Source organism: Myxocyprinus asiaticus, chromosome 24 (assembly GCF_019703515.2).
Source record: "Myxocyprinus asiaticus isolate MX2 ecotype Aquarium Trade chromosome 24, UBuf_Myxa_2, whole genome shotgun sequence".
NCBI classification, from domain to species: Eukaryota; Metazoa; Chordata; class Actinopteri; order Cypriniformes; family Catostomidae; genus Myxocyprinus; species Myxocyprinus asiaticus.
This window is the reverse complement of record NC_059367.1, coordinates 45,877,257-45,901,584: the sequence shown is the minus strand read 5'-3', so window position 1 is coordinate 45,901,584 and position 24,328 is coordinate 45,877,257. Positions and strand designations below refer to the sequence as shown.

Sequence of the window (24,328 nt, the reverse complement as noted above, 5' to 3'; positions counted from 1 at the left end):
TCGGTGGTGCAGAATAACACACTTCAGCTATACACACACTTCACACTTCAGCAACTTTTAAACATACTATGATTTGGGATAGCCTGCACTAATTCTTATCTCACATACTATTTAGGATGGAGAGTATGCAAATTGGAACACAGGAAAAAAATTCATTAGAAGATGTGTGAAGGAAAGCACTTGTCACTTCCTACCCCACTGGCACGTTGCTAGTTAACAAATAGTTTCCATACATGTCTGACTGTGAAATGACTTGTGTATGATTGTCTCTCTGCTGCATGTAATTTTCCTGCAAGGATATTTCCTGTGAGGATTGGTGTGAGCTGCGGCAGCAGACAGCGAGAGCTGGAACAGATTATGAAGCTGAGGAAGGGCTCTGTTATGACTAGATAAGAGCATGCTTGCCCGCTCTACTGCCAGCCAAAAACACAACAAATAACCAAAACCAGAATAGCTTGCGCACGCACACACACACACACACACACACACACACACACACACACACACACATCGCCTGTGAGGAGGATTCACCCTTCAGCGGACTTCAGTGTTTATTTAATTTTTGCTCATAATGTTTGACTTCAGCGTATCAATCATATGAGAGAAGGAAGTTTTGAGTCTTAAGCAGCAGCACTGGCTTCATATTCACGCTTCATCAAACCTCAGCAGAACCACGTGTGAAGTCTATTGACTCATCCAGAGCACATAGTTCACAATATTGCCTTTATACTGAAATAACCTATAAGATAGTTTATCTGTAAAAGACCTTATTTGAACATTAAAGCATGCAAATATCTAAAGCAAATGTTAACTTTAAAGCATAAAGAATGCATTGAAAAAAACTTGTTTTTGAACTAAAATTTAAACAAAAATTCCAATTCAATTAAATGGACACTCTTAAAGACCACTTAAAGATTAAATTATCATTGTAGGTTTGTGCTTTTTTGTGTGTTAGCTTTGAGTTCATCTTCTGCTAGTGAGCGTACTCCTAAAAGTTGAAAAAATTAATTTTAAATTTACAATCTTTTTTGTGAAATTTGGACCAAAAATATTGATGAATAATTTCCAGCTCAGGTTCATGTACATATTTTTGTTCAATAAAATGCTGTCTAGAATGATAATGTTCCTCCCTCTTAAACAACTTGCATTTGAATAGCAGTAGGTGGGTTTGAGTTCAACTGCACCTTGCCTTTTGTCTAGTGTACACTGCATAGTGACTCAAGCTCGTCTCCTTTGATGTTTTGAGTCGGCGTCTGGTCTGCGACAAGAAGTCTCGGATCTCACAACGAAAGGTCTTGTTTTGTGCACACTACTGCGACAGGTCAAGACGAGCCCCAGATGCTACAACTGTTTTCAAAACTGCCAGATATCTAGATGTCTTGTCGTCTTGTTTGTGCACTCGATGAGCGAGAGATGACAATGAGCCACAGCCAATGGAATATAGAGAGAGCACAAGGAGGGTAAGGTATTAGGAAGCGGAAGACAAAAAATAATGTGAATATAATACAATTAAACTTCAAGGAATAGTTCACCCAAAAATGAAAATTTGATTTACTGACTCTCAGGCCATCCAAGATGTGAGTTTCTTTCTTCATCAAAACAGAAACCTCACCTACATCTCCCTACACGCTGTTTTTTATTATTATCAGATGTTTTTAATTAATTTTTCTTTGCAAATGGTGCCAATAAAGCATAAAAATGGGCGAGAGCTGTTCTGCGCAAGTTTGTGAATTAATTTCGGTATCTTAATTTTAACTTGAAAGTTTATTTATTTTTTAATTTTGAACAAGTAGCCTACATTCGCTTAATGTACATGTAATGTACAAAATGGATCAAACAAAAAATGGACCGGAGCATACAGAAATGGGCTGAAATGTCAAACAAGCTGCCATTTTTTCTTCTTTCTGAATTGAAGGTGTAGAAACGCTGTTAAGGGCTGTTCTCACAGGACATTATTTTTGTTGGTCTAGGTACATATGCATCAGACGGATGCTTTTTAGAGCATCTGACTGTTGTTGTGTTGTGTTACACTGGTTTTCAACACCTCGCGCCTTAAACGCTGCATTTTTACAATGCTGTATCAAGTTAAATGCAATTTGAAACCCTGAAAAACATGTGTTGAGACCCTTGCATCTGGAGTTGTGCTCTTTCTGTGGATTTCCTAAATGTAGGATGGCAGGGATAGAGTCATTCATATTTATGAGTTAAGCGCTACCAATCAGGCAGTGCTTTCCTGATGAATATTACAGAACAGTCCAATCAGGTAAATCGCTTTTCTCATAAATATAGATGACTCTTCCACAGCCATCATACGCTTTGGAAATTTGTGGTCCGTCCAGACGTCATTGAAAGCAAAACTGTGTTCTCCTGTGAAGCTTCTTTACTCAAGTGTGGTTTGTTGCCTGTACAGCTGAAGTTGCGCTGACTGCCTCCTGCTGACTGAGACTTGCAGAAACATGAAGGTAGTACTCCAATTGCACCATTGGTATGAAAATTAAAAATTATAGAATTTATGTATGTTCAGGGGCATGATTAATTGCGTAATAATGTGTTATTTGCGATATTGTTATTATCAAATCAATTGCACTGAATTAAATCGGCAGTCCTAAATATAATATAATATAAAATAATATAATATAATATAATCAGGGTTTGAAATTAACTTTGTGGCTCACCAGCCACTGTAACTTGTAGTTCCCTATCTGTCACTCACTCGACGTTGTGTCGATGTAGTGACACTAGGGGTCACTCTTGGGAGCCGAGACACCTCTGGTCTTTGATAAAAAGCCAGTGAAAATTGGCGAGTGGTATTTGCATGCCACTCCCCAGACATACAGGTATAAAAGGAGCTGGCGTGCAACCACTCATTCAGATTTTCTCTTCGGAGCCGAACGGTCAATGTTTACTGAGCTCACTGTTCATTCACCTCTGCTGGATCCGACGCCGCATTTCAGCGGCTTCTCCCTCCTCTGCACTGGTGCACTGCAGAGAACGCCCCTGGGCGCTTCGGCAGAAAAAAGAGAGTATATTTTTCTAAAAGAGTATATTTCTCTAAAAGAGCGGCACACATGGAACGTCTTTTTAAAGACGCATCTTTTTAAAGATGCCTTTTCATTTGTGTGTTATTCCTGGTTGCGGTCGTTACCTCTCAACTTCAGATGGTCACGATCACTGTCTTTCGTGTCTGGGCGCGACCCACATGGAGACAGCGTTCGTGGATGGATCATGTACTCACTCCGAGAACATGACCATGGCAACGTTGCGGTCGCGGCTTGCTTTCGTAAGAAAGCAAGCCATCCCAGCGGCTCCCTGCCTCGGTCCTTGTACCTACGGGTATGAGGCCAGTGCGGCTAGCACTAGAGGCGATTTGGGGACCCCAATGGGACCACCACCGCCGGGTATTCTCCCACGGACCTCCCATTCCCCAGCACGCTCGTCTTCCGGACGAGTCCGCCGGCTCGTCTCATGGTAAGTTCGACCTCTTGTTCGAAGCTGATGAGCTCTCGAGTGCAGCATCGGAGAGCGGGCTCGTCCAGTCAGACGCAGAAGCCTCAGCTGAGCTCCCCCCCTCGGGGATGGTCGCCCAGTCACAGGCTGATGCAGAAATGACGGATAAGCTTTCCCAGGCAGCCGCGAGCATCGGGCTAGAGTGGAACCATCCGCTCTCCCCTGAACCCTTGTGGCTCGATGATTGGTTCCCGCTCAAAGCAGCCATGCCCCGCTCCAGTACCTTTCTTCCCGGAAGTGCACGAGGGGCTGACAAAATCGTGGGAGGCACCTTTTACTCCCCGGTCCTGATCTTTCAGCTCCCCCGCCCACACTACCCTCGATGGCGGGGCGGCCAGGGGCTATTCAGCGATTCCCCCGGTGCGGTCTCTCGGGCGGGCGATGTCCACCTTAGTGGTCCAGGAGCGCCACCTTTGGCTCAACCTGGTTGAGATGGGTGAGGCCAGCAAGGCACGGTTCCTTGCTGCCCCTATGTCCCAGGTTGGCCTATTCGGTGACGCCGTCGAGGACTTTGCCCAGCAGTTCTCGACGGTGAAGTGGCAGACGGAGTCTATCCGGCATATCCTGCCCCGGCATGGCTCAAGATCCCGCACCCCGCCTGCTCATCACCAAGGGCGTCCCCCTGCGGTGACTGCACCGGCTCTGCCGCAGCCCGCCCCTTCAGCCCGGCCCCAGTGTGGAGCCCACCGCAAGAAGCAGATGACACCCGTCTCACGGCCGGCTGCCAAGAACCCATGGAAAGCTTCGAAGCGCCCCTGAGACGGGTGACCCAGCGATGATGAAACTCACCTTGGAGCTGGTAAACAGACCACTCCATCCCCTGGTGGAGGGCCGGGAGGAGACTCTTTTGTTGCTTTTTCATTTAATTTCGCCGCATGCCCAAGTGGCTGCGGTACCCAACAGTTCAGCGAAAGAGTGGTTTCCTCGTTCCCTGCGTCACATAACCGGTATGCACAGCCGTCATCACGACCACCGACCACCTTTTTATCCTTGCAGGATTGGTGCTCCAGTGGCGGTCTCCCCACCCCTGTGTGCCCAGCTGTGGCACAGATCCACCCCGATGTGAAAGTCTCCACGGGTTGCAAGGATAGGCCTCTTCCTCCCCCGTCCCAAGCTGTTCCAGGGGTGGTCACAAGGAGCCAGGTAAGTGCTTCGACATCCCTAGACTCAGTATGGCCACGACATGGTGTGACACCTCAGGCTCCACCCTGCTGTGAGGCCCCACCTGCCGGAACATCCGACGAACTTGTCCCTTTGGTCCCCTTCGTGCGGAGCTTCGATGCGTGGCTTTTGCTTTCCAATCCGTCGTGATGGCTGATCCGGACCGTCCGACATGGCTACACGATTCAGTTCACCAGGCATCCGCCCAGGTTCAGCGGTATCCACTTCACCTTGGTGAAGGACGAAAACGCTGCTACCTTGCGCGCAGAGATCGCCACCCTCCTACAGAAGGGTGCGACAGAACCTGTCCCTCCGGTAGAGTTGAAGAAGGGGTTTTACAGCCCCTACTTTATCATACCGAAAAAAGGTGGTGGGTTGCGGCCAGTCTTGGAAATGCAAGTACTGAACCGGGCTTTACACAGACTCCCGTTCAAGATGCTGATGCAAAAACGCATTCTGGCGAGTGTCCGGCATCAAGATTGGTTCGCAGCGGTAGACCTGAAGGACGCGTACTTCCACGTCTCAATTCTACCTCGACACAGGCCCTTCCTGAGGTTTTCATTCGAGGGTCGGGCGTATCAGTACAAGGTCCTCCCTTTTGGTCTGTCCTTGTCCCCTCACATCTTCACGAAGGTCACAGAGGCAGCTCTTGCCCCCTTAAGGGAGGTGGGCATTCGCATTCTCAACTATCTCGAGGATTGGTTAATCCTAGCTCACTCTCGGGACATGTTATGTGCACACAGGGACCTCGTGCTCTCGCACCTCAGCCAATTAGGGCTTCAGGTCAACTGGGAAAAGAGCAAGCTCCTCCAGGTTCAGAACATCTCTTTTCTCAGTTTGGAGTTGGACTCAGTCTCGTTGACAGCGCGTCTCACGAATGAGCATGCACAGTCGGTGCTGACCTGTTTGAAGGCATTCAAACAGAAAACAGTGGTCCACTGAAACTCTTTCAGAGGCTCCTGGGGCATATGGCATCCTCAGCGGTGGCCACTCCGCTCAGGTTGATGCATATGAGACCGCTTCAGCACTGGCTTCAGACTCGAGTCCCGAGATGGGCATGGCGCTGCGGGACACATCGCGTGGTCATCACGTCAGTCTGTCACCGCCTCTTCAGTCCTTGGACCGACCTCGCGTTTCTACGGGCAGGCATTCCCCTAGAGCAGGTCTCCAGGCGACAGATGCCTGGTCATGACAGATGCCTCCAAGACGGGCTGGGGCGCCGTTTGCAATGGGCACGCAGCCGCCGGCACATCAACTGCCTCGAGTTGCTGGCAATTCTGCTCGCCCTGTGGAGGTTCTGGCCGTTGATCCAGGGCAAGCACGTGTTAGTTCGGACAGACAACATGGCAACGGTAGGATATGTCAATCATCAAGGTGGTCTGCACTCCTGTTGTATGTCACAACTCGCCCTCAATACTGCAGCGGACGCGCTATCATGGCAGGTTACCCTCAGGGGAGAGTGGAAACTCCACCATCAGGTGGTCCAGCTGATCTGGAGTCGATTCGGACAGGCACAGGTAGACCTGTTTGCCTCCTAAGAATCCTCCCACTGCTCGCTCTGGTATGCCCTGACCAAAGCACCTCTCGGTATAGATGCGCTGGCACACAGCTGGCCCCCTGGACTGCGCAAATATGCTTTCCCCCAGTGAGCCTACTTGTACAGACCCTGTGCAAGGTCAGGGAGGACGAGGAGTAGGTCATCCTGGTAGCACCCTACTGGCCCACCCAGACGTGGTTCTCGGACCTCCCGCTCCTCGCGACAGCCCCCCCTGGCGAATTCACCTGAGGAAGGACCTTCTTTCTCAGGGGCAGGGCACCATCTGGCACCCGCGACCAGACCTCTGGAATGTCCATGTCTGGCCCCTGGATGGGACGTGGAAGACCTGTCCCCTTCCACCTTTAAGGTGTTCGCAGCCGCTATAGCAGCACACCACGACACAGTGGACGGTAAGTCCTTAGGGAAGCACGACCTGATCATCAGGTTCCTGAGAGGAGCCAGGAGGCTGAACCCCTCCAGACCGCACCTCATTCCCTCATGGGACCTCTCTGTAGTACTTCAGGGTCTACAGAGAGCTCCCTTTGAGCCTTTGCAGTCAGCTGAGCTTAAGGCACTCTCTTTGAAGACTACCCTCTTGACTGTGCTCACTTCCATCAAGAGGGTAGGAGACCTGCAAGCGTTCTCTGTCAGCAAAACATGCCTGGAGTTTGGTCCGGGCTACCCTCACGTGATCCTGGGACCCCGACCGGGCTATGTGCCCAAGGTTCCCACGACCCCTTTTAGGGACCAGGTATCCTGACCCAGTCCTGACGTGTCCGGTGCATGCTTTATGCATCTATTTGGATCGCACGCAGTGCTTTAGCATCTCTGAGCAGCTCTTCATCTGCTCTGACAGACAGCCGAAAGGAAGCGCTGTCTCCAAGCAGAGGATCGCCCACTGGCTCATTGATGCCATAACTATGGCATATCACGCCCAGGATGTGCCGCCCCCCGGTAGGGCTACGAGCCCATTCTACCAGGGGTGTAGCGGCCTCCTGGGCCCTGGCCAGGGGTGCCTCTCTAACAGACATTTGCAGAGCAGCAGGCTGGGCAACAACCAACACCTTTGCAAGGTTCTACAACCTCCGGGTGGAACCGGTTTCATCCCAGGAGGTGGCACACAGTACAAGCAGATAAGCCCAGGATAGCCGGCCAGGTGTATCGCTTGCACATAGCGCCTTCCACCTCCTTTTGAGCTGAAGACGTGCACCATTAATTCCCAGTAGTGTTCACAAACTTTGTTCCCTGGTTGACTTCCTCCGAGCCCTGTGGCAGTCGAGTTTTTGGAGAGACTCGCTGCCGGCCCAGTACATGTGCTAACTAAGAGTCCTGTTCTGGGGTAGGTGCTCCGCATGTGGCGGTTCCCTGTAAGGCTAACCCCATGCGATATATATCTTCCGTTAGTTCGTTTCCCTGTGGGCAAACTGCGTCTTCCTTGGGCAGAACCCCTCTGCCCCAGTCTCCATGTTTGTAGTAACTCCTCCCCCGTTGGGTAGGATCTACCTTGAAGACTCTCCACATGGTTGGAAAGACCATGTGATGTATTTTGCCACTTAAATATCCCCCCCTCTCTTTGGGTGAGGTGTGGTCTCCGCGGTGTCTTTCCCTTGGGAGGGACACCCCCCGACTAGACCTGGCGGCCCAGTCGGATAATCCCCCTTCTTTTTTAGGGAGTGAAAAAGAGAGAAGGGAAAAGAGGCCATTACTGGGTTAGCCTGTCTCTATCTTTTGGGTAGTCGACTTGTCCCCAAAATGGGCCGTTCGACACTCATCACTATGTTGGGGGAGGTTACGTGTCGACCTGGTGTGCTGGCTATGAGGCACACAGTAGTCTGCCCACCACACACCGCCAGTACACATAACACAGTTCAGCCAATTGTGCCATTTCGTATATGGACCCCTAGTGTCACTACATCGACACAATGTCGAGTGAGTGACAGATAGGGAATGTCGTGGTTACTTGTGTAACCTCCGTTCCCTGATGGAGGGAATGAGATGTTGTATCCCTCCTGCAACAACGCTGAACTACCCGCTGAAATGGCCGGACCTTATATCGGCTCCTCAGCATAAAACCTGAATGAGTGGTTGCATACCAGCTCCTTTCATACCCCTATGTCCGGGGAAGTGGCATGCAAATACCAGTCGCCAATTTTCATTGGCCTTTTATCGAAGACCAGAGGTGTCTCGGGCTCCCAAGAGTGACCCCTAGTGTCACTACATCGACCCAACCTCTCGTTCCCTCCATCAGGGAACGGAGGTTACACAAGTAACCACAACGTTTCCTCTTTAGCTTGTCAGTGCTGTTTATAATGAAGGGGATGTCTAGCAGTTTGAGTTCGACTTCCTTCATATAGAGCTTTATACTAGAATGTTCTCTGTAGAATTCAAATGTGTCACATAAATTTTATGGTCTCCGCCGGTCGCCCTGATATTGAGTAAAGCCCGACTGAATCACTCAGGGAAAACCCTGAAAAGGTCACCCGCCAAAGTGGCTGGTATGAGTGACGGAGTTAATTTTAAATCCTGAATATAATATCGTATCATATAATATAATATAATTTAATATAAAGAAGATGGGGTTTTTTTTTCAATTTGTTTGAACAGCCTTTTGTAATGATTGGTAACAAGACAAACAGACCCAAATGCAGAGGAACAGTTCAAAGGATTTATTTACCATAAATCTGAGTTGTCACTGAGTAAGAATACTTCGTGGAAGCTCAGCTGACATGCAGCAAACCGGAAGGCAATCACACACTCGACACGTGGGCAAGAGACAAAGTATCCGCCGTGGAAGCTCAGCTGACATGCAGCAAACTGGAAGACAATCACACACCCGACACGCGGGCAGAGAAGAAGGATCCTCCGTGGAAGCTCAGTTGACACACAGCAAACTGGAAGGCAACCACACACCTGACATGCAGGCAACCAACAGATACACGAGACAGGTTTGTACTTCACATCAAACTATAAGGCTCAAACACACAGTCAACACTGAGCATCATTAAACATTCAACATTTAACAATCCAGCCAAGGACATGACACAAGAGGGGATTAAAATAGGCATGAACAAACAAGGAACAGGTGCTGCTCACCAGCTGAAAGTTGGCATGATCAGCGTTCCCATGGAAACAATCAGGATTCCCATGGAACATTGATTCTGTTTGCCAGCGGCACCTGAAACACATGAGGAAGGAAACATCAACATGCTTGGAACAAAACAAACAGGGAATAATGATGCCACAGTCCTCGTCCCAACAGGAACATCAAAAATAAATAAAAATAAAAATTATTTAAACTAACAAAGTACAGAAAACACAACAGAAAGGGAATGAGTTTAAGTAAAGGGGCATGGTCTGGAGGCCTCAGGACAGAGGCAGGGTCTGGCAGCCTGGGAGGTGGCCTCAGGGCAGAGGGGACAGTGAGCTGGGCAGCTGTTGGGAATGGCCTGCGTGGCCGTGGACGCTGGCCACGACAGGGGAACGGCCTCCACAGCTGTGAGCACTGGCAGCTGCAACTGAGGAGGGGTCTCCATGGCCGTGGGCACTGACAGAGGCTGAGGAACGGCCTCTGTGGCCGTGAGCAACGACAGAGACTGGGGAACAGCCTCCGAGGCTGTGAGCACAGGTAGTGACAGGGTAACAGCCTCCGTGGCTGTGAAGACAACAAGGACTGGAGAACAGCCTCCATGGCTGTGAGGACCAATATGGACTGGGGAACAGCCTCCGTGGTTGTGAGCACAGGCAGTGACTGGGGAACAGCTTCCATAGCTGTGAGGACCAACATGGACTGGGGAACAGCCTCCTAGCTGTGAGCACAGGCAGTGGCCAGGGAACGACCTCCGTGGTCATGAGCACTGGCAGTGACAGGTCAACAGCTTCTGTGGCTGTGAGCACAGGCAGTGACAAGGAAACAGCTCCGTGGCTGTGTGCACAGGCAGTGACAAGGGAACGACCTCTGTGGTTGTGAGCACAAACAGTGACAGAAGAATGACCTCCGTTGTCATGGGCACCGGCAGAGACAGGTCAACAGCCTCCTTGGCTGTGGGCACAGACAGTGACAGGGGAACGACCTCCATGGTTGGTGTCACTGGCAACGGCAGGGGATCGGCCTCAGTGACGGTGGTGCTGGCAGCAGCAGGGGAACTGTCCCAGTGACCGTGGGCACTGGCAGCAGCAGGGGAACGGCCTCTGTGGCCGCTGGCAGTGGCAGGGGAATGGCCTCAGTGGCCATGGGCACTGGTAGTGGCAGGGGAACGGCCTCAGTGACCATGGGCGCTGGCAGGGGAACGGCCCTCATGGCCGTGGATGCTGGCTGCAGCAGGGGAATGACCTCAGTGACCGTGGGCGCTGGCAGGGGAATGGCCCTCGTGGCTGAGGAGCAGGCACCTGGCCTCCTCCTCCACCTCCTCCGGGTGGTGATAGGTTCATCACACTGCAGCAGGGCCGGATCAAATACTCGGCAGAGCACCATGGCAAATGCTAAGTGTGACATGCAACAAGCAAGTCCATTGTCCCACATGGCGGTAACCCAATCAGCGGCCCTTCCGGCAAGGAGCAGGATGACGTAAGCCACCTTCATTCTCTCCGACAGGAAAGCAGATGGCTGTGATGTGAAGAACAAGGAATACTGTGAAAGGAATTCACCACAGGAACCAGCCTCACCTGAATACGGGCTGGAAGGGGAAAATGGGCTTCTGAGCATCCAGAAACATAGGGAACTGCCAGAGCCAGTGAAGATGCTTCCTGAGAGGGGCCAGCATCAGGAGATAGGTGGAGCTGCTGCACGACAGAGGTGAGCTCGGCGAGCTGCGAAGCAATCATCTCCAGAGCCCGGTAAGATGCAGAGATTTGATTCTGCTGATGTCCCAGCAAAGCTCCCTGAGAGAGGCCGGAGTGAAGAGTGGATTCCTCCGTTGGCTGGATGGATTGTTCTGTAAAGATTAATAGTGAGACAAACAGACCCAAATGCAGAGGAACAGTTCAAAGGATTTATTTACGAAAATGTGAGAAGTCACTGAGTAAGAATCCTCCGTGGAAGTTCAGCTGACATGGAGCAAACTGGAAGGCAACCACACACCCGACACGCGGGCAACAAACAAATACATCAGACAGGACCAACTAGACAGAGAGAGTGAGGTTAGTTACTTCACATCAAACAACAATGTTCAAACACTCAGTCAACACTGAGCAACATTAAACATTCAACATTTAACAATCCAGCCAAGGACATGACACACGAGGGGATTCAAACAGGCATGAACAATCAAGGAACAGGTGCTGCTCGCCAGCTGAAAGTTGGCATGATCAGCATTCCCATGGAAAAAATCATGGTTCCCATGGAAATGCTGATTCCGCATGCCAGCGGCACCTGAAACACATGTGGAAGAAAACATCAACACACTTGGAACAAAACAAACAGGGAACGATGATGCCACGGTCCTCGTCATGCAAAAACCCAACTTGACAAGGTGACAGGACTGTGACCTCACCGGAAAGCACACAGCAGTAACTCGCGCATGACAGTAACTAACAACCGGACCTGTGCGCTCACACAAAGAACGTGCATAAAACACGAGACAGACAGAGGACGATGATGCCACCGTCCCATCAGACAGAAACCCAACCTGACAAGGTGACAGGATCGTGACAGCCTTTATCTCAAAAGCTTTATGCTTTATAGTGCTTTATGCTTCTAACAGCAGGAAAGGTGTTCAGTGGCTGAAAGCACTGGAAAATCGCTTTGACAATTGTTTGTGGCTGTGAAATATGCAGGATTGCTCAGATATCATCAGTCCTATGCTTTCACCCTGAAAAATAAATGGCTTTTTAAGGCAGGTAGTGATTAACCGTCAACCTTTATATGAGCAGCAACAGAGACTGACTTAGTAATGACCGTCTTAGTGTGATAACGGTGGAATTTTCCATTAAATTACAAACAAATGATAAAAGTAGAAATATAACCAAGTATATAGACACGTACTGCTTTATACATTACTTGATTACTATGCAATTTATGGATACAAATATGTTAATGTTTGAAACTCAATTGTGTGCTTGAGGTCACATGATTTTATGTCAGCTAACATTCACTGAGTGGCAAAACAATTCACATGAATAAACATTCAAATAAAATTGAACATAAAACTATTTTTTTCTGGTAGCATGTTTCCATTTAGGTCCACATTAGCAAGTTATCAGAAAATTTGTAGGCTACACCTACAATTTCAACACTACAAAGTGACTGAAGAACATCACTGGTGAAGAGATGCAGTTACCATGGTAACGTGTGTATTGTCTTACCTGTAGGTCAGGGTCATCGTCATGATTGAGGTGGGCTTCCTCTGCTGCTTCCACCAGCCTCTGCAGGGGCAGACAGACAGATATAATGGGGTATTTATGGATTGTGTTTGGTGTCTCCCCAACATTCATTTTGTGCTGGTGTGTCATTATGGGTTTCTCTCTATATTCCTATATTCACACTCAAAAACACATGCACACATAGACTCATTGGTGGACAAAGTACACAAATCCTGTACTTGAGTAAAAAGACAGATACCCTGATTAAATTGTACTCCAGTAAAATTATACAGTACGTACCCCTTCATATTTCTACTTGAATAAAAGTACTTACTTTTGAATGTACTTAAGTATTAAAAGTAAAAGTACTGATCTACCAATAAATTTTTTATTTGTAAGGAATTTAATATTTAAAGGTGCACCTGCACTGTATATTGTACATTTTCTGAAGTCATATGATAGCTTTTTGAGGAATAGACATTAAGTAAAATCTTAAAATCTTCCCATCCACCCTTGCTGTCAAATTTTATTTGCATATAAGCTACTCAAATACATCTAATTAAAAAAAAAAATGTATCTAAAATCTACTGTGGAAGGGAAAATGCACCATGTACCATTTAAAGGTGCACTCAATAATTGTTTCCTTATTAAAGAGTTTTTCCTCTAAAGAAATTACTAGTACTTCAGTGCTCCAGACTAACTTGTTAGAACGGTGGCGCTTATGCCATCGAGTACTACACATGGTGGCACCAGAACCTGATTTGACAGCACTGATGGGGTGTGCAGGTCAATTAGGGTCAAACGAAGTGTTGGTCAAAATAGTCAATTAGGGTATCAGAACAACTGTTTGTTTGCTTTGAAGGCATCACAAAGGGTTAGGCTGTCTCTAAGCAAAGAATGTCTGCATATGACTCGCAAGGCATACAATGTCCCATTGGCATAAAAGCCCATTCTACCAGGAGTATGCCTCCTCCTGGGCATGGGCAAAGGGCTTGTCTCTAGAAGAAATACAGTATGTCTGGTTGCAGGTTGGGCTTCCCCTAAAGACCAAAGTATACTTCAGTTGTCCGTGTTGCTGATCGCTCCTCGCACAGTATGCGCAATGCAAATTTTGTCATTAGGACAGCCACGCACCACCCAAATTTTATTGACCCGCGGACACGGTCCTCGTATGTGCTCATCTTCAGCACATGCGCTGGCCATTGACTGTACTAAAAGAGTATCACAAACCATAGTAGTGCCCGTTCGTATTCGCATGTGGTCAGAAAAGTATAGTTAGGAAGGCAACATGGTTTGCCATGCACAATCTGATACGAAACGCGGAAAAACGAATTATACCCGGGCTTTAACACCTTTGGCAGGTTTTATAACCTGCATGTATCTTCCCTCTCTTCCCAGATCTTTACAGAGGAAGAAAGTTGATCACTGACCAATTGGTAAGTACTGGTGTTATACTATGGGCTTGTGCATCACGTGCATGATGTTTCACTGCCCTGTTGGCTAGCTTCATTGTGCCAAAGCCAATGTTTCAGTGCCAATGCCAATGGCCAGGCAATCAGTCTGCAACACTAATTCCTGCTAACCAGGAATATGTGTTGAAACATTGCTCCACTACCCAACATGGCTAGTGTCTGTGTCTCGGCATTGAGCCGTTGGTTTATTGTTCCTTTTTTCTCGATATGGTGTGGCTACAGCAATGCTTTTGACTACCCTATAATGGCTAGTAGGCATTGCACATCAGTGCAATGGCATGATGGTATACAGCTCCCATAGTGTCAGCTTCTGAAGCAGTGTCGACGTTACCTTCTTGAAATTGAACATCTTGGTTACTTTGTGTTACCTTCCCACCTTTGGTTCCCTGAAAGGTGGGAACGAGACTGTGCCACAGATACTGATTTTTCACTGTCAGGTGACGAGAGACACAGTCTCCTTCTCTTCAGTCGGAAAATCCTGAAAGTGTGAAGCTGGGCTTCCGCTTATATGCTAAAGATGATGTCAGCATGGAGGAGTGCTAAGCTTCACCACCCAATCAAATCGGTGTGATGGTGTAGGGTTTCAAAGTCACGCCCCTCTGATGCAGTGTAGGGTTTTACTGGTTGTTTAGGTCAGTGTTACTATCAGAAATAATTAATAATTATTTCTGTAGTTATTAATTAATATTTAAATTAATCAATTGAATCTAACTCATTAAAACCTCATATGGGGCTCCAGTAAATGTAGTGTGCTACGTTTAGGAGCAAGTTTGCTCCTAAACGTAGATAAAATAAAATAATTATCAAAGATAATTATTAATTATTAAAATCAATAGAACATTGATGAGAATCAATGTTAGCTTTTTTAATCCTTTAAAATCAACAATGATCAAAGATAATTGTTAATTGTTAACATCGATGAAACATTAATTAAAATTAACACTAGCTTACTGATCATTCAAATTTAACAACCATCAAAGATAATTATCAATTATCAAAAATCAATAGAATATTAATAAGGATTAACATTGACGGGGCACCACCCTGGAATCAGGGACTAATAACCAAATAGTAAAAACAGTCTCAACATTAGATTGTTTTCTTAGGAAAATCGACATCCGAAGAATATCGATTTTCGGGAAAAAAAACAATGAATGAAGGTTTGAATCCGAGCACTGACATCCCTTCAGCATGACACAGGCGTATGCAAAACAAACCAAAACACTTCTCTTTGTAATATAAACAAAGTTTATTTATGCAGTAATATCAATTAATAATTAATACAATGCAGTCAATAAACTTACAACTTACAACTACAAGCTAAACAGTGATATGATTAGATATGGAAATAAAATAATCCTGTAACACATAAGGTGTGTGTGTGACAGTGTGTGTGTGTCAGTGTGTGTGTGTGTGTGTGTAAGGAGGGATGCGCACAAAATGGCGGACGTGACTCTCGTGGAGAGTATGTCACGCGAGACTTCCGGCCAGGGAATATGACCATGAATGGGGGCGGAGATGGCGTCTACCAATTACCGCGTGTATCCGCTTGTACGATAGCTTAGGGACAAAGCTGGGCTTTAGCATTTAAGCTATCTAAAAGCCAAAAATGTGTGCCAGCATGTTTGTGAGGGGTCGGTGCATGTATGTGTGCGTGTGTGGTTAGTACGAGAGAGAAGTGACGGCCCTAAAGCCGATTTCGCGATCGTGGGAGAGAAAGCAGCTGTTAGTTCATCGCTCAGAGACTCGGTGGACGGCTCGTAAATAGTCCCACGTTATTTGACTCTTTAATGGATGAACTCAGTTGTTGTCTCACCCGCGATGGCGAAATTGCACAACAATCCAATTTGGTTGGACCACAATACAGCAAAACAAATTTGTGATAATTAATACCCTGAGTATTAATAATGAGTGGACATGGCGGTCCATAAACGGTACAAGCAAAAACCTTGAAACACAAGAATAACACACTATAATATTCTATCTCTGCCCAGACGTAAACCTCTTACTTGAATCGCATGAGGACACAGGTAGAATGTGTTTTCCTCCATCCTTTAACTCTGACCCGGTTCCTTGAGGCTCGGGTGATGACAGGAGGCCGTTTCCTCGCTCTGTTGGCGGGCGGTACGGCTGTTGATTCTCGGCGGGCTGGCGGAGAACTCAGAAATGTTGACTTGATTGAAGATGGAAGAGAAATCTTTAATCTCTTCACTTCTGTAGGCAAACGGATGAAGATGCGAATTGCTCGGCGGTCTCCTTCGGATCCGTTAGAGTGTTCGGTTGAACACAGAGTAATCTCAACTCGTCCAGCGAGATGGAGATTGTATGGCTACAGTTTCAAGTCGGACGTTACTTCCTTGTGCCATGAGGTTGCACATGAGAGCAGTGTTGAACTGCATCCACACACTGCAAGCAAAGTTGCTGGAAGCAAATCCCGAAAGCATTTCAGGGGTATTTCAACTCCTGATGATGTCATGGTTTGAGGTGCGTTCTGTTGTGTGCCTCATCCAATAGGAGTTGAGAGTTTGATCCTTTAGTGAGCAAGGCTTCATGGGATTTGTAGTCTGTTTTGGACTCCCTTTGTTTGATTTTGGTGCGATTTTTATCAGTAAGATTTACGACTTGGAATGTGGGGGCTTGAGTTAGGTTTTTACGACTGTGTTAGGCCTGCCTTTGTCTTCTATCTGAATACATGAGGCCCAACATTCCCCCCTTTGTCCTGAAGAGTTGGTTGTTGTCCTGCATCTTTAGAGCAACTGAAGGGCCGAACAGTTCTTGTGGGTCCACAGTAACCTGTGGGTTACACCATCCATGTATTCCTGATAGGAAAGAAAAATGGTTGCACAGTCCATACAGTTCATTAGAGTTCACAGAGGCTTTATCGTCTGGACAGAGATTGAGGCACATCTGGGCATAGAACTTCTAGCTAAAACTAAAACTACATTCATCACACATAAACATTTCAAGTTATTGGAAGGCACAGCATTAACCATAACACAATCCTTTGTTGTTCTTTGGTCATAACGCAAAATCAAAGTAGAACCTGACATTGGTTACTAGGAATAAAATGTTAGAGGAAAGGAGGGTTAAAGGTTAAAAGGCTTATCCTTGGAAATGATGGGGTTAACCTGTGGGATGAGCTCAGACTGGTGTGTAAAATGCGGCTGTATGAGAAGTGAGTCCAGTCTGGCCTGTAGGTGTTGAATGTACCTGTACATGGCGTGTGCAATAATTGCGATGATGATCCAACCACTAAGGAGGAAGAGGGCAACCAAACCGATAGGGTGTTCTTGGTAAGATGACGATCTGCTTATGTGACTAGGAAATATAGTGGTCAAGCCAGTCGGTTTGAGACTGAACTTCACTAATTTCGTCCCTTCAGCCTGAAGCTGCTGTTGAAGGGTGTCATCAGCGGTGAGGCTGTGACCTCTAAATGCGTCCATGATCTCAATTTCTGCGTCATGTTTGTTGACGTTGAGATGATGGAGGACAATATTGTCAACGTGCACGGTGGCTCCTTGGGGAACCATTAAGAACACTGTTTGGTTTGGTAGCCTTAGTTTAGTGGCTGTAACATGGCAGTCGTATGACTTCGGTGGCTGGTGTGTTAACGAGCCAACGACTGCCTGCTCGCTCTGCCCTTGTCTCTGTTCCTTCATCTTTGATGGACATGCTACCTTGACACTTGTTCATGGAATTCGGCTCTTTGGCCGCAGAGGTAGTTAGTCACCTCTCTAACAAAGGGGTTGTGTTTGGACAAACCCAATGAATGTACTTTGTCTTGGTACACATGTTTAGGTTAGGGATAAGGTAGAGCGAGGGGTCCTCATCATGGTAGGCGAGTGTTGGTGGTGTTTTGAGGTGAATGTGTGCATTACCTCTCTGAAAACCAACATTAAATACAGATTTTAGTCTATATATATTCTGCCTATGATGGTAGATTGAGGATAAATCCTATTTTGAGGTTCTGAGGATTTACATGGATTAGAATTTCAATGCCAAAACTATATGCCAAGTGTATCTGTGAAGGTTACACAATGGAGATAGTAGCAGATCTAAGGATTTGTTCGACAAGGTCTAGGGAGACCAGGTAAGCTGGAATCCTTCCACCACTCAGACTGTTGACTGAGGAGCTAATTTCCCTGAGGAGGTCCTGCATTAGATCTCTAACGATACACGCATAAGTTGTTTTCTCTGACAAAGTCCCTAAAGCGTGCAAAGTGTTATTGATAAGAACGGATTGCAAATTTACAGTGACTATAATACCCTGAAGGGTTTTACCCAGGCCCTGTAATTGATCTTATTGGAGTCGTCGTCTCTGCTGGATTTTTGGACGATGGCGATGTGTGCATCTGAAGCTGGCGAACTGTTTTCTGGACCAAGTGGTCTCGGTATGTCAACCTGAGCCCACATGTGTCCACGACGGCAGTCAATGAGCGGAGCCAGTCGGTTCAGTAGGTCCTGGCCAACTAAGAGTGGTTCCATATTAATGGGACATATGTAAACAGTCTATTAGCATCATCCCTTAAAAGGTGTCAATCCAGGCCCGTTTTGTGATAGACGACCTATCTTGCGTGTAGCTTGTGATGCTTACGTTGCAGGTCTCTGTCTATAACGGTTTGCCAAGGGAGAGCTTTGCTCTAGCCACCTCTGCGAAGGTGTTGGAACCCATTAGACTATTTCGGAACCGGTGTTGAGTAATGTGTGGGAGTTGAATGACCCATGTGTCAGGCGTTGCCCTTATGGTACAGATCGCCCAAGAAGGTCAGAAAGGAGGGTGTGGCATGTTAGGAGTGACTGTTTTGGGGAGCAACTTGGACCCTGTTCCCCTTTTCCCAACCTACAAAGTAAACTTTGGCATTAACGGGAGGGGGTACATCGTCTAGTCATACTGACAGGGTTTCAGCACCGTGTTCCTTTGAGGAGGTCGGCGGACCTGGTGAACAACGGAGCACGTCAAGCTTAGTTACTAACTCAGTCAAGCATCTCCTTATATCCTCCGTTTCCTCTCTCAAATCTTGTTCTCTGAGGGGATTTGAAACCTTGCCTACCCACTCACCTTCTTGTTTGGGTTTTCGTTCGAACCGCGCATTTCCCTTTTGGCCGGCGAATGTTTTGTTGTTTAGGCCTGCTGTGACCCTGGGGGTGTGTCTGGTCACCACCCCCCTGGTTCTGTTGCCTAACCTGCTGGAGGGGTGATCGGTGCCTCTGGGGTCCGGTTCTAGCATTCACCTTAACGCAAGGCATTTTGTTGCCTTCAAGCGCTAGGTCTGCATATTCTGAGGCTTGGATCCCCAGGGCTCTGGCTTCACCTTCGTGCCTCGGGCAGGGCGCACACGTGTCTCCCATGCCAGTTGCGCATATCTTCTGATTTCCTGCATGGTGGGGTTGCCCATTCTGCAGTGCATCGTGACGTCATATCGCACGCACTTGTGGAGGTTGTGAAGGAAGAGAGACTTGAAAGCTCATTCCTCCTCCAGACTTGGTGCGTTACTTCCTTGGAAGTACGTGGTTCTCAGGCGTCTATAATATTCACGCGGAGGCTCGTGCCTCTTCTGGGTGATGGCGAAAGCAGCTATGGTAGCAGAGGCTTCGTCGATATACAGCGAATACTCCTCGCGTAGGGCTTTACACAGAGCTGAGTAGCAGTTTCGTGTACCAGTCGGTAGCGTTTCCATGAATGCATGGACACTCCTTACCGTGGTCTTCCATATAAGCTTGAGTTTTTCATGTGACAAAGCATTAGGCAAATCAATCAGGCAGTGCTCAATTCCCCTAAGATAATTGTCGATGTTTGAATCTCGATTACTTGGGTCAAAGCGTTCCATGTCCCCTGCGAGGGACTCGAGTTGTCGGATGCGCAAGCGTTGTTGTCGGTATGACCACGGGTCGTCCGAGTCATCTGAAACACCATAGTCACTCGGATCACTAAAGCGATGAGGACGACTTCCTCCCCTTCGTGGTGGGGAAGGAGTCCAGTCGACGCGTGGGGGTGGACCCCGGGTTGTGTAGGGCTCCCTGGCTAATGGGATCTTCGAGCCGCTTACACCACTCTGGGCTTGAAAATAATTGTCCCCCCTCCGTTGTGTGGAATCAGTCGGTTTGAAATGCAAGGTGGCATGACTGAAAACTGACTGTGGAGGGCAACTATAAGGAGGGGCACATGCATCCAACCAGCGGGCCACTGGAGGAGTTTTAAAGGTGTCTTGGAGGACGAAGTCAGAGACTGTACCACTAGGGGCAGCTCGGCTCCTAGCATGTGTCCCTGGGTTTCTCAGGGGCACATTTCTACACATATCGCTAAAAAGGGGGCCCTCTTCTATGTCAGATGTCCTGCGGTGCGTTTCAGCTGCACTTACCTGATCTGACTCTACTTTTAGCTGGGCAGCTTGAAGCTGCCTGCACAGGCTTTCATTTTCCTCCTGCATCCGGGCATTATCTTCCTGTGCCTGGACTTTCTCAGCTTGAGTGCACCTAACGTCTTGGTGCAGGCTGAGATTTTCCCTCTGCACCGCTTTGTAGGTGCTCTGCAGCTGGGCAAGCTGGGCCTGGTGCTCGGCGGTTTGCAGTTGGGTTCTGCGGTGATGGAGGAGGAACATTTGGCCCACTAGGTCCAGGATTTTGCGCACTGGCTTCCCGACCAGATTGTTGACATAATCAACTAGTTCCTGCAATGCTTCATCACAACGACTAATATTGTAGCCGTTAAGGTTATCTCTCTCCTCTATGGAGAGACGGAGGACAGCAGCAACTACATCTTGCAGTGCTGGGTCAACTAACCTCTGTGGAGCTTCAGCTCCAGTCACGCAGTGCGATTGGTGACTCATTTTACTGGGGCCGTAAAAATTCTTGTGACAGTGGCTCTGATAGCTTGTTGTTTTACAGTTGCTATAATGCTAACACAAAAGCACAGGTGAGAGGCTTTGACCTGTGACTTACGGGCTACTGTTATGATGTGCGAATTTCACTGCGTTCTCTTTGGTGGACATCAATGAAGTGACTTGGCACCTCTCTGTAACATCTAAATGAAAGCGTTAGGAATTAAATAACAACAAAAGCAGGTTTTAAGCAGACTATTGTAAATTTACCAACCCCTAATTCACTCTTAAGAGCACTTTCACACCACACTGGCTTATGTTTGGCAAGTTGTGAGAAGTAAATTGTGAAACAGAACCAAACTTTGAAGTAAGGATTCAAGTTATTACTTTGGATTCTTATGCATACACACTCTGAAAGAACTGGCACGTAGGATGTCTCACACGGGGCACCAATTATTATGTAGGGCTTTACTGGTTGTTTAGGTCAGTGTTACTATCAGAAATAATTAATAATTATTTCTGTAGTTATTAATTAATATTTAAATTAATCAATTGAATCTAACTCATTAAAACCTCATATGGGGCTCCAGTAAATGTAGTGTGCTACGTTTAGGAGCAAGTTTGGTTATTAGCAATAATTAATAATTATCAAATATAATTATTAATTATTAAAATCAATAGAACATTGATGAGAATCAATGTTGGCTTTTTTAATCCTTTAAAATCAACAATTATCAAAGATAATCGTTAATTGTTAACATCGATGAAACATTAATTAAAATTAACACTAGCTTACTGATCATTCAAATTCAACAACCATCAAAGATAATTATCAATTATCAAAAATCAATAGAATATTAATAAGGATTAACATTGACGGGGCACCACCCTGGAATCAGGGACTAATAACCAAATAGTAAAAACAGTCTCAACATTAGATTGTTTTCTTAGGAAAATCGACATCCGAAGAATATCGATTTTCGGGAAAAAAAAAACAATGAATGAAGGTTTGAATCCGAGCACTGACATCCCGTCAGCATGACACAGGCGTATGCAAAACAAACCAAAACACTTCTCTTTGTAATATAAACAAAGCTTATTTATGCAGTAATATCAATTAATAATTAATACAATGCAGTCAATAAACTTCCGACTTACAACTACAAACTAAACAGTGATATGATTAGATATGGAAATAAAATAATCCTATAACACATAAGGTGTGTGTGTGACAGTGTGTGTGTGTGTCAGTGTGTATGTGTGTGTGTGTAAGGAGGGACGCGCACAAAATGGCGGACGTGACTCTCGTGGAGAGTATGTCACGTGAGACTTCCGGCCAGGGAATATGACCGCGAATGGGGTGGAGATGGCGTCTACCAGTTACTGCGTGTATCCGCTTGTACGATAGCTTAGGGACAAAGCTGGGCTTTAGCATTTAAGCTATCTACGAGCCAAAAATGTGTGCCAGAATGTTTGTGAGGGGTCACGTGCGTGTATGTGTGCGTGTGTGGTTAGTACGAGAGAGAGAAGTGACGGCCCTAAAGCCGATTTCGCGATCGAGGGAGAGAAAGCAGCTGTTAGTTCACCGCTCAGAGATGCGGTGGACGGCTCGTAAATAGTCCCACGTTATTTGACTCTTTAATGGATGAACTCAGTTGCTGTCTCACCCGCGATGGCGAAATTGCACAACAATCCAATTTGGTTGGACCACAATACAGCAAAACAAATTTGTGATAATTAATACCCTGAGTATTAATAATGAGCAGACATGGCGGTCCGTAAACGGTACAAGCAAAAACCTTGAAACACAAGAATAACACACTATAATATTCTATCTCTGCCCAGACATAAACCTCTTACTTGAATCGCATGAGGACACAGGTAGAATGTGTTTTCCTCCATCCTTTAACTCTGACCCGGTTCCTTGAGGCTCGGGTGATGACAGGAGGCCGTTTCCTCGCTCTGTCAGCGGGCGGTACGGCTGTTGATTCTCAGTGGGCTGGCGGAGAACTCAGAAATGTCGACTTGATTGAAGATGGAAGAGAAATCTTTAATCTCTTCACTTCTGTAGGCAAACGGATGAAGATGCGAATTGCTCGGCGGTCTCCTTCGGATCCGTTAGAGTGTTCGGTTGAACACAGAGTAATCTCAACTTGTCCAGTGAGATGGAGATTGTATGGCTACAGTTTCAAGTCGGACGTTACTTCCTTGTGCCACGAGGTTGCACAAGAGAGCAGCGTTGAACTGCGTCCACACACTGCAAGCAAAGTTGCTGGAAGCAAATCCCGAAAGCATTTCAGAGGTATTTCAACTCCTGATGATATCATGGTTTGAGGTGTGTTCTGTTGTGTGCCTCATCCAACAGGATTTGAGAGTTCATTCCTTTAGTGAGCAAGGCTTCATGGGATTTGTAGTTTGTTTTGGACTCCCTTTGTTTGATTTTGGCGCGATTTTTATCAGTAAGATTTATGACTTGGAATGTGGGGGCTTGTGTTAGGCCTGCCTTTGTCTTCTATCTGAATACATGAGGCCCAACAGCAGCGTCTCTGTCCCTCCTTTCGGAGGTAAAGCAACCGAGACGATATTATGCTTTAGAAAAGTGGAGTAAAAGTTTCCAAAAATAAAAATACAGATACTTGAAAGTACAGATACTTGAAAATGTTTTACTTTAATACAGTAACAAAGTAAAATACTTTGTTACTGTCCAACATTTTTCCTTCAACAGAACTATGGTCTAACTGTACATAAAGTATGCTATGCAAATCTATTTTCTCCCTTTTACATTGTTTTCTGTCTAGTATTTTTTAAAAGACCTTCAATTAAGAAGGAAAGTGAATCTAGTTCAATCTAATCTATCCAGTAAAAAATATTATGACTATTAAAGGGTCTGAGAAATGTCTAACTAATTAGTGGACTTGCTTAAGTTTTTGAAGTTAGTTAATTCAAACGTAGAGTTAGAAGTTAGTGGATCATCTTTTAAATATACTGGTCAAAATAGACTTTTAATTGAGTTACATAGTGGCAAATAATCTAGATCAGTTATGGGAAGTCCGATTTATTTCTGCAAGGCTTTGTTTCAGTGAACCGGTTCAAAAAATGTTTTAGCAGTTCTTTTACTTTATCATGTAATGCCAACACCATTATGTAATTCTTACATCACAGTGTCGTGTTATACTTGCTCAATCTCATTCGAATAAAGATATGTATTCAAATATTGCAAATATCGTGAAGAGACGCCACTTCAAGGCATACAGCTGCCTCATGGACCCGCTAGGTCTTCCGCGTCCCGTCCAGGAGCCAGATGTGGAGATTCCAGAGGTCTGTCTGTGGGTGCTGGAACACACCCTTCCCCTGAGTGAGAAGGTCCTGTCTCAGGGGAATGTGCCAGGGAGGTGCTACTACCAGGAGCATCAGATCTGAGAACCAAGTCTGGTTGGGCCAGTACAGTGCAATGAACAGGACTTGCTGCTCGTCCTCCCTGACTTTGCACAGAGTCTGTGCAATGAGGCTCACTGGAGGAGATGTATACTTGCGCG

At 46.6% G+C, this 24,328-nt stretch overlaps 1 protein-coding gene across 1 annotated transcript in view; it reads right to left on the bottom strand.

Annotated features, from left to right (window-relative positions):
* cacna2d3a (calcium channel, voltage-dependent, alpha 2/delta subunit 3a) overlaps positions 1-24,328 on the bottom strand; it is a 438,757-nt gene that overhangs the window by 353,842 nt on the left and 60,587 nt on the right. The window contains exon 4 of the mRNA XM_051653874.1: positions 12,506-12,565. Within this exon, the coding sequence (XP_051509834.1) occupies positions 12,506-12,565 (60 nt within the window). The remainder of the gene's footprint in view (positions 1-12,505; positions 12,566-24,328) is intronic.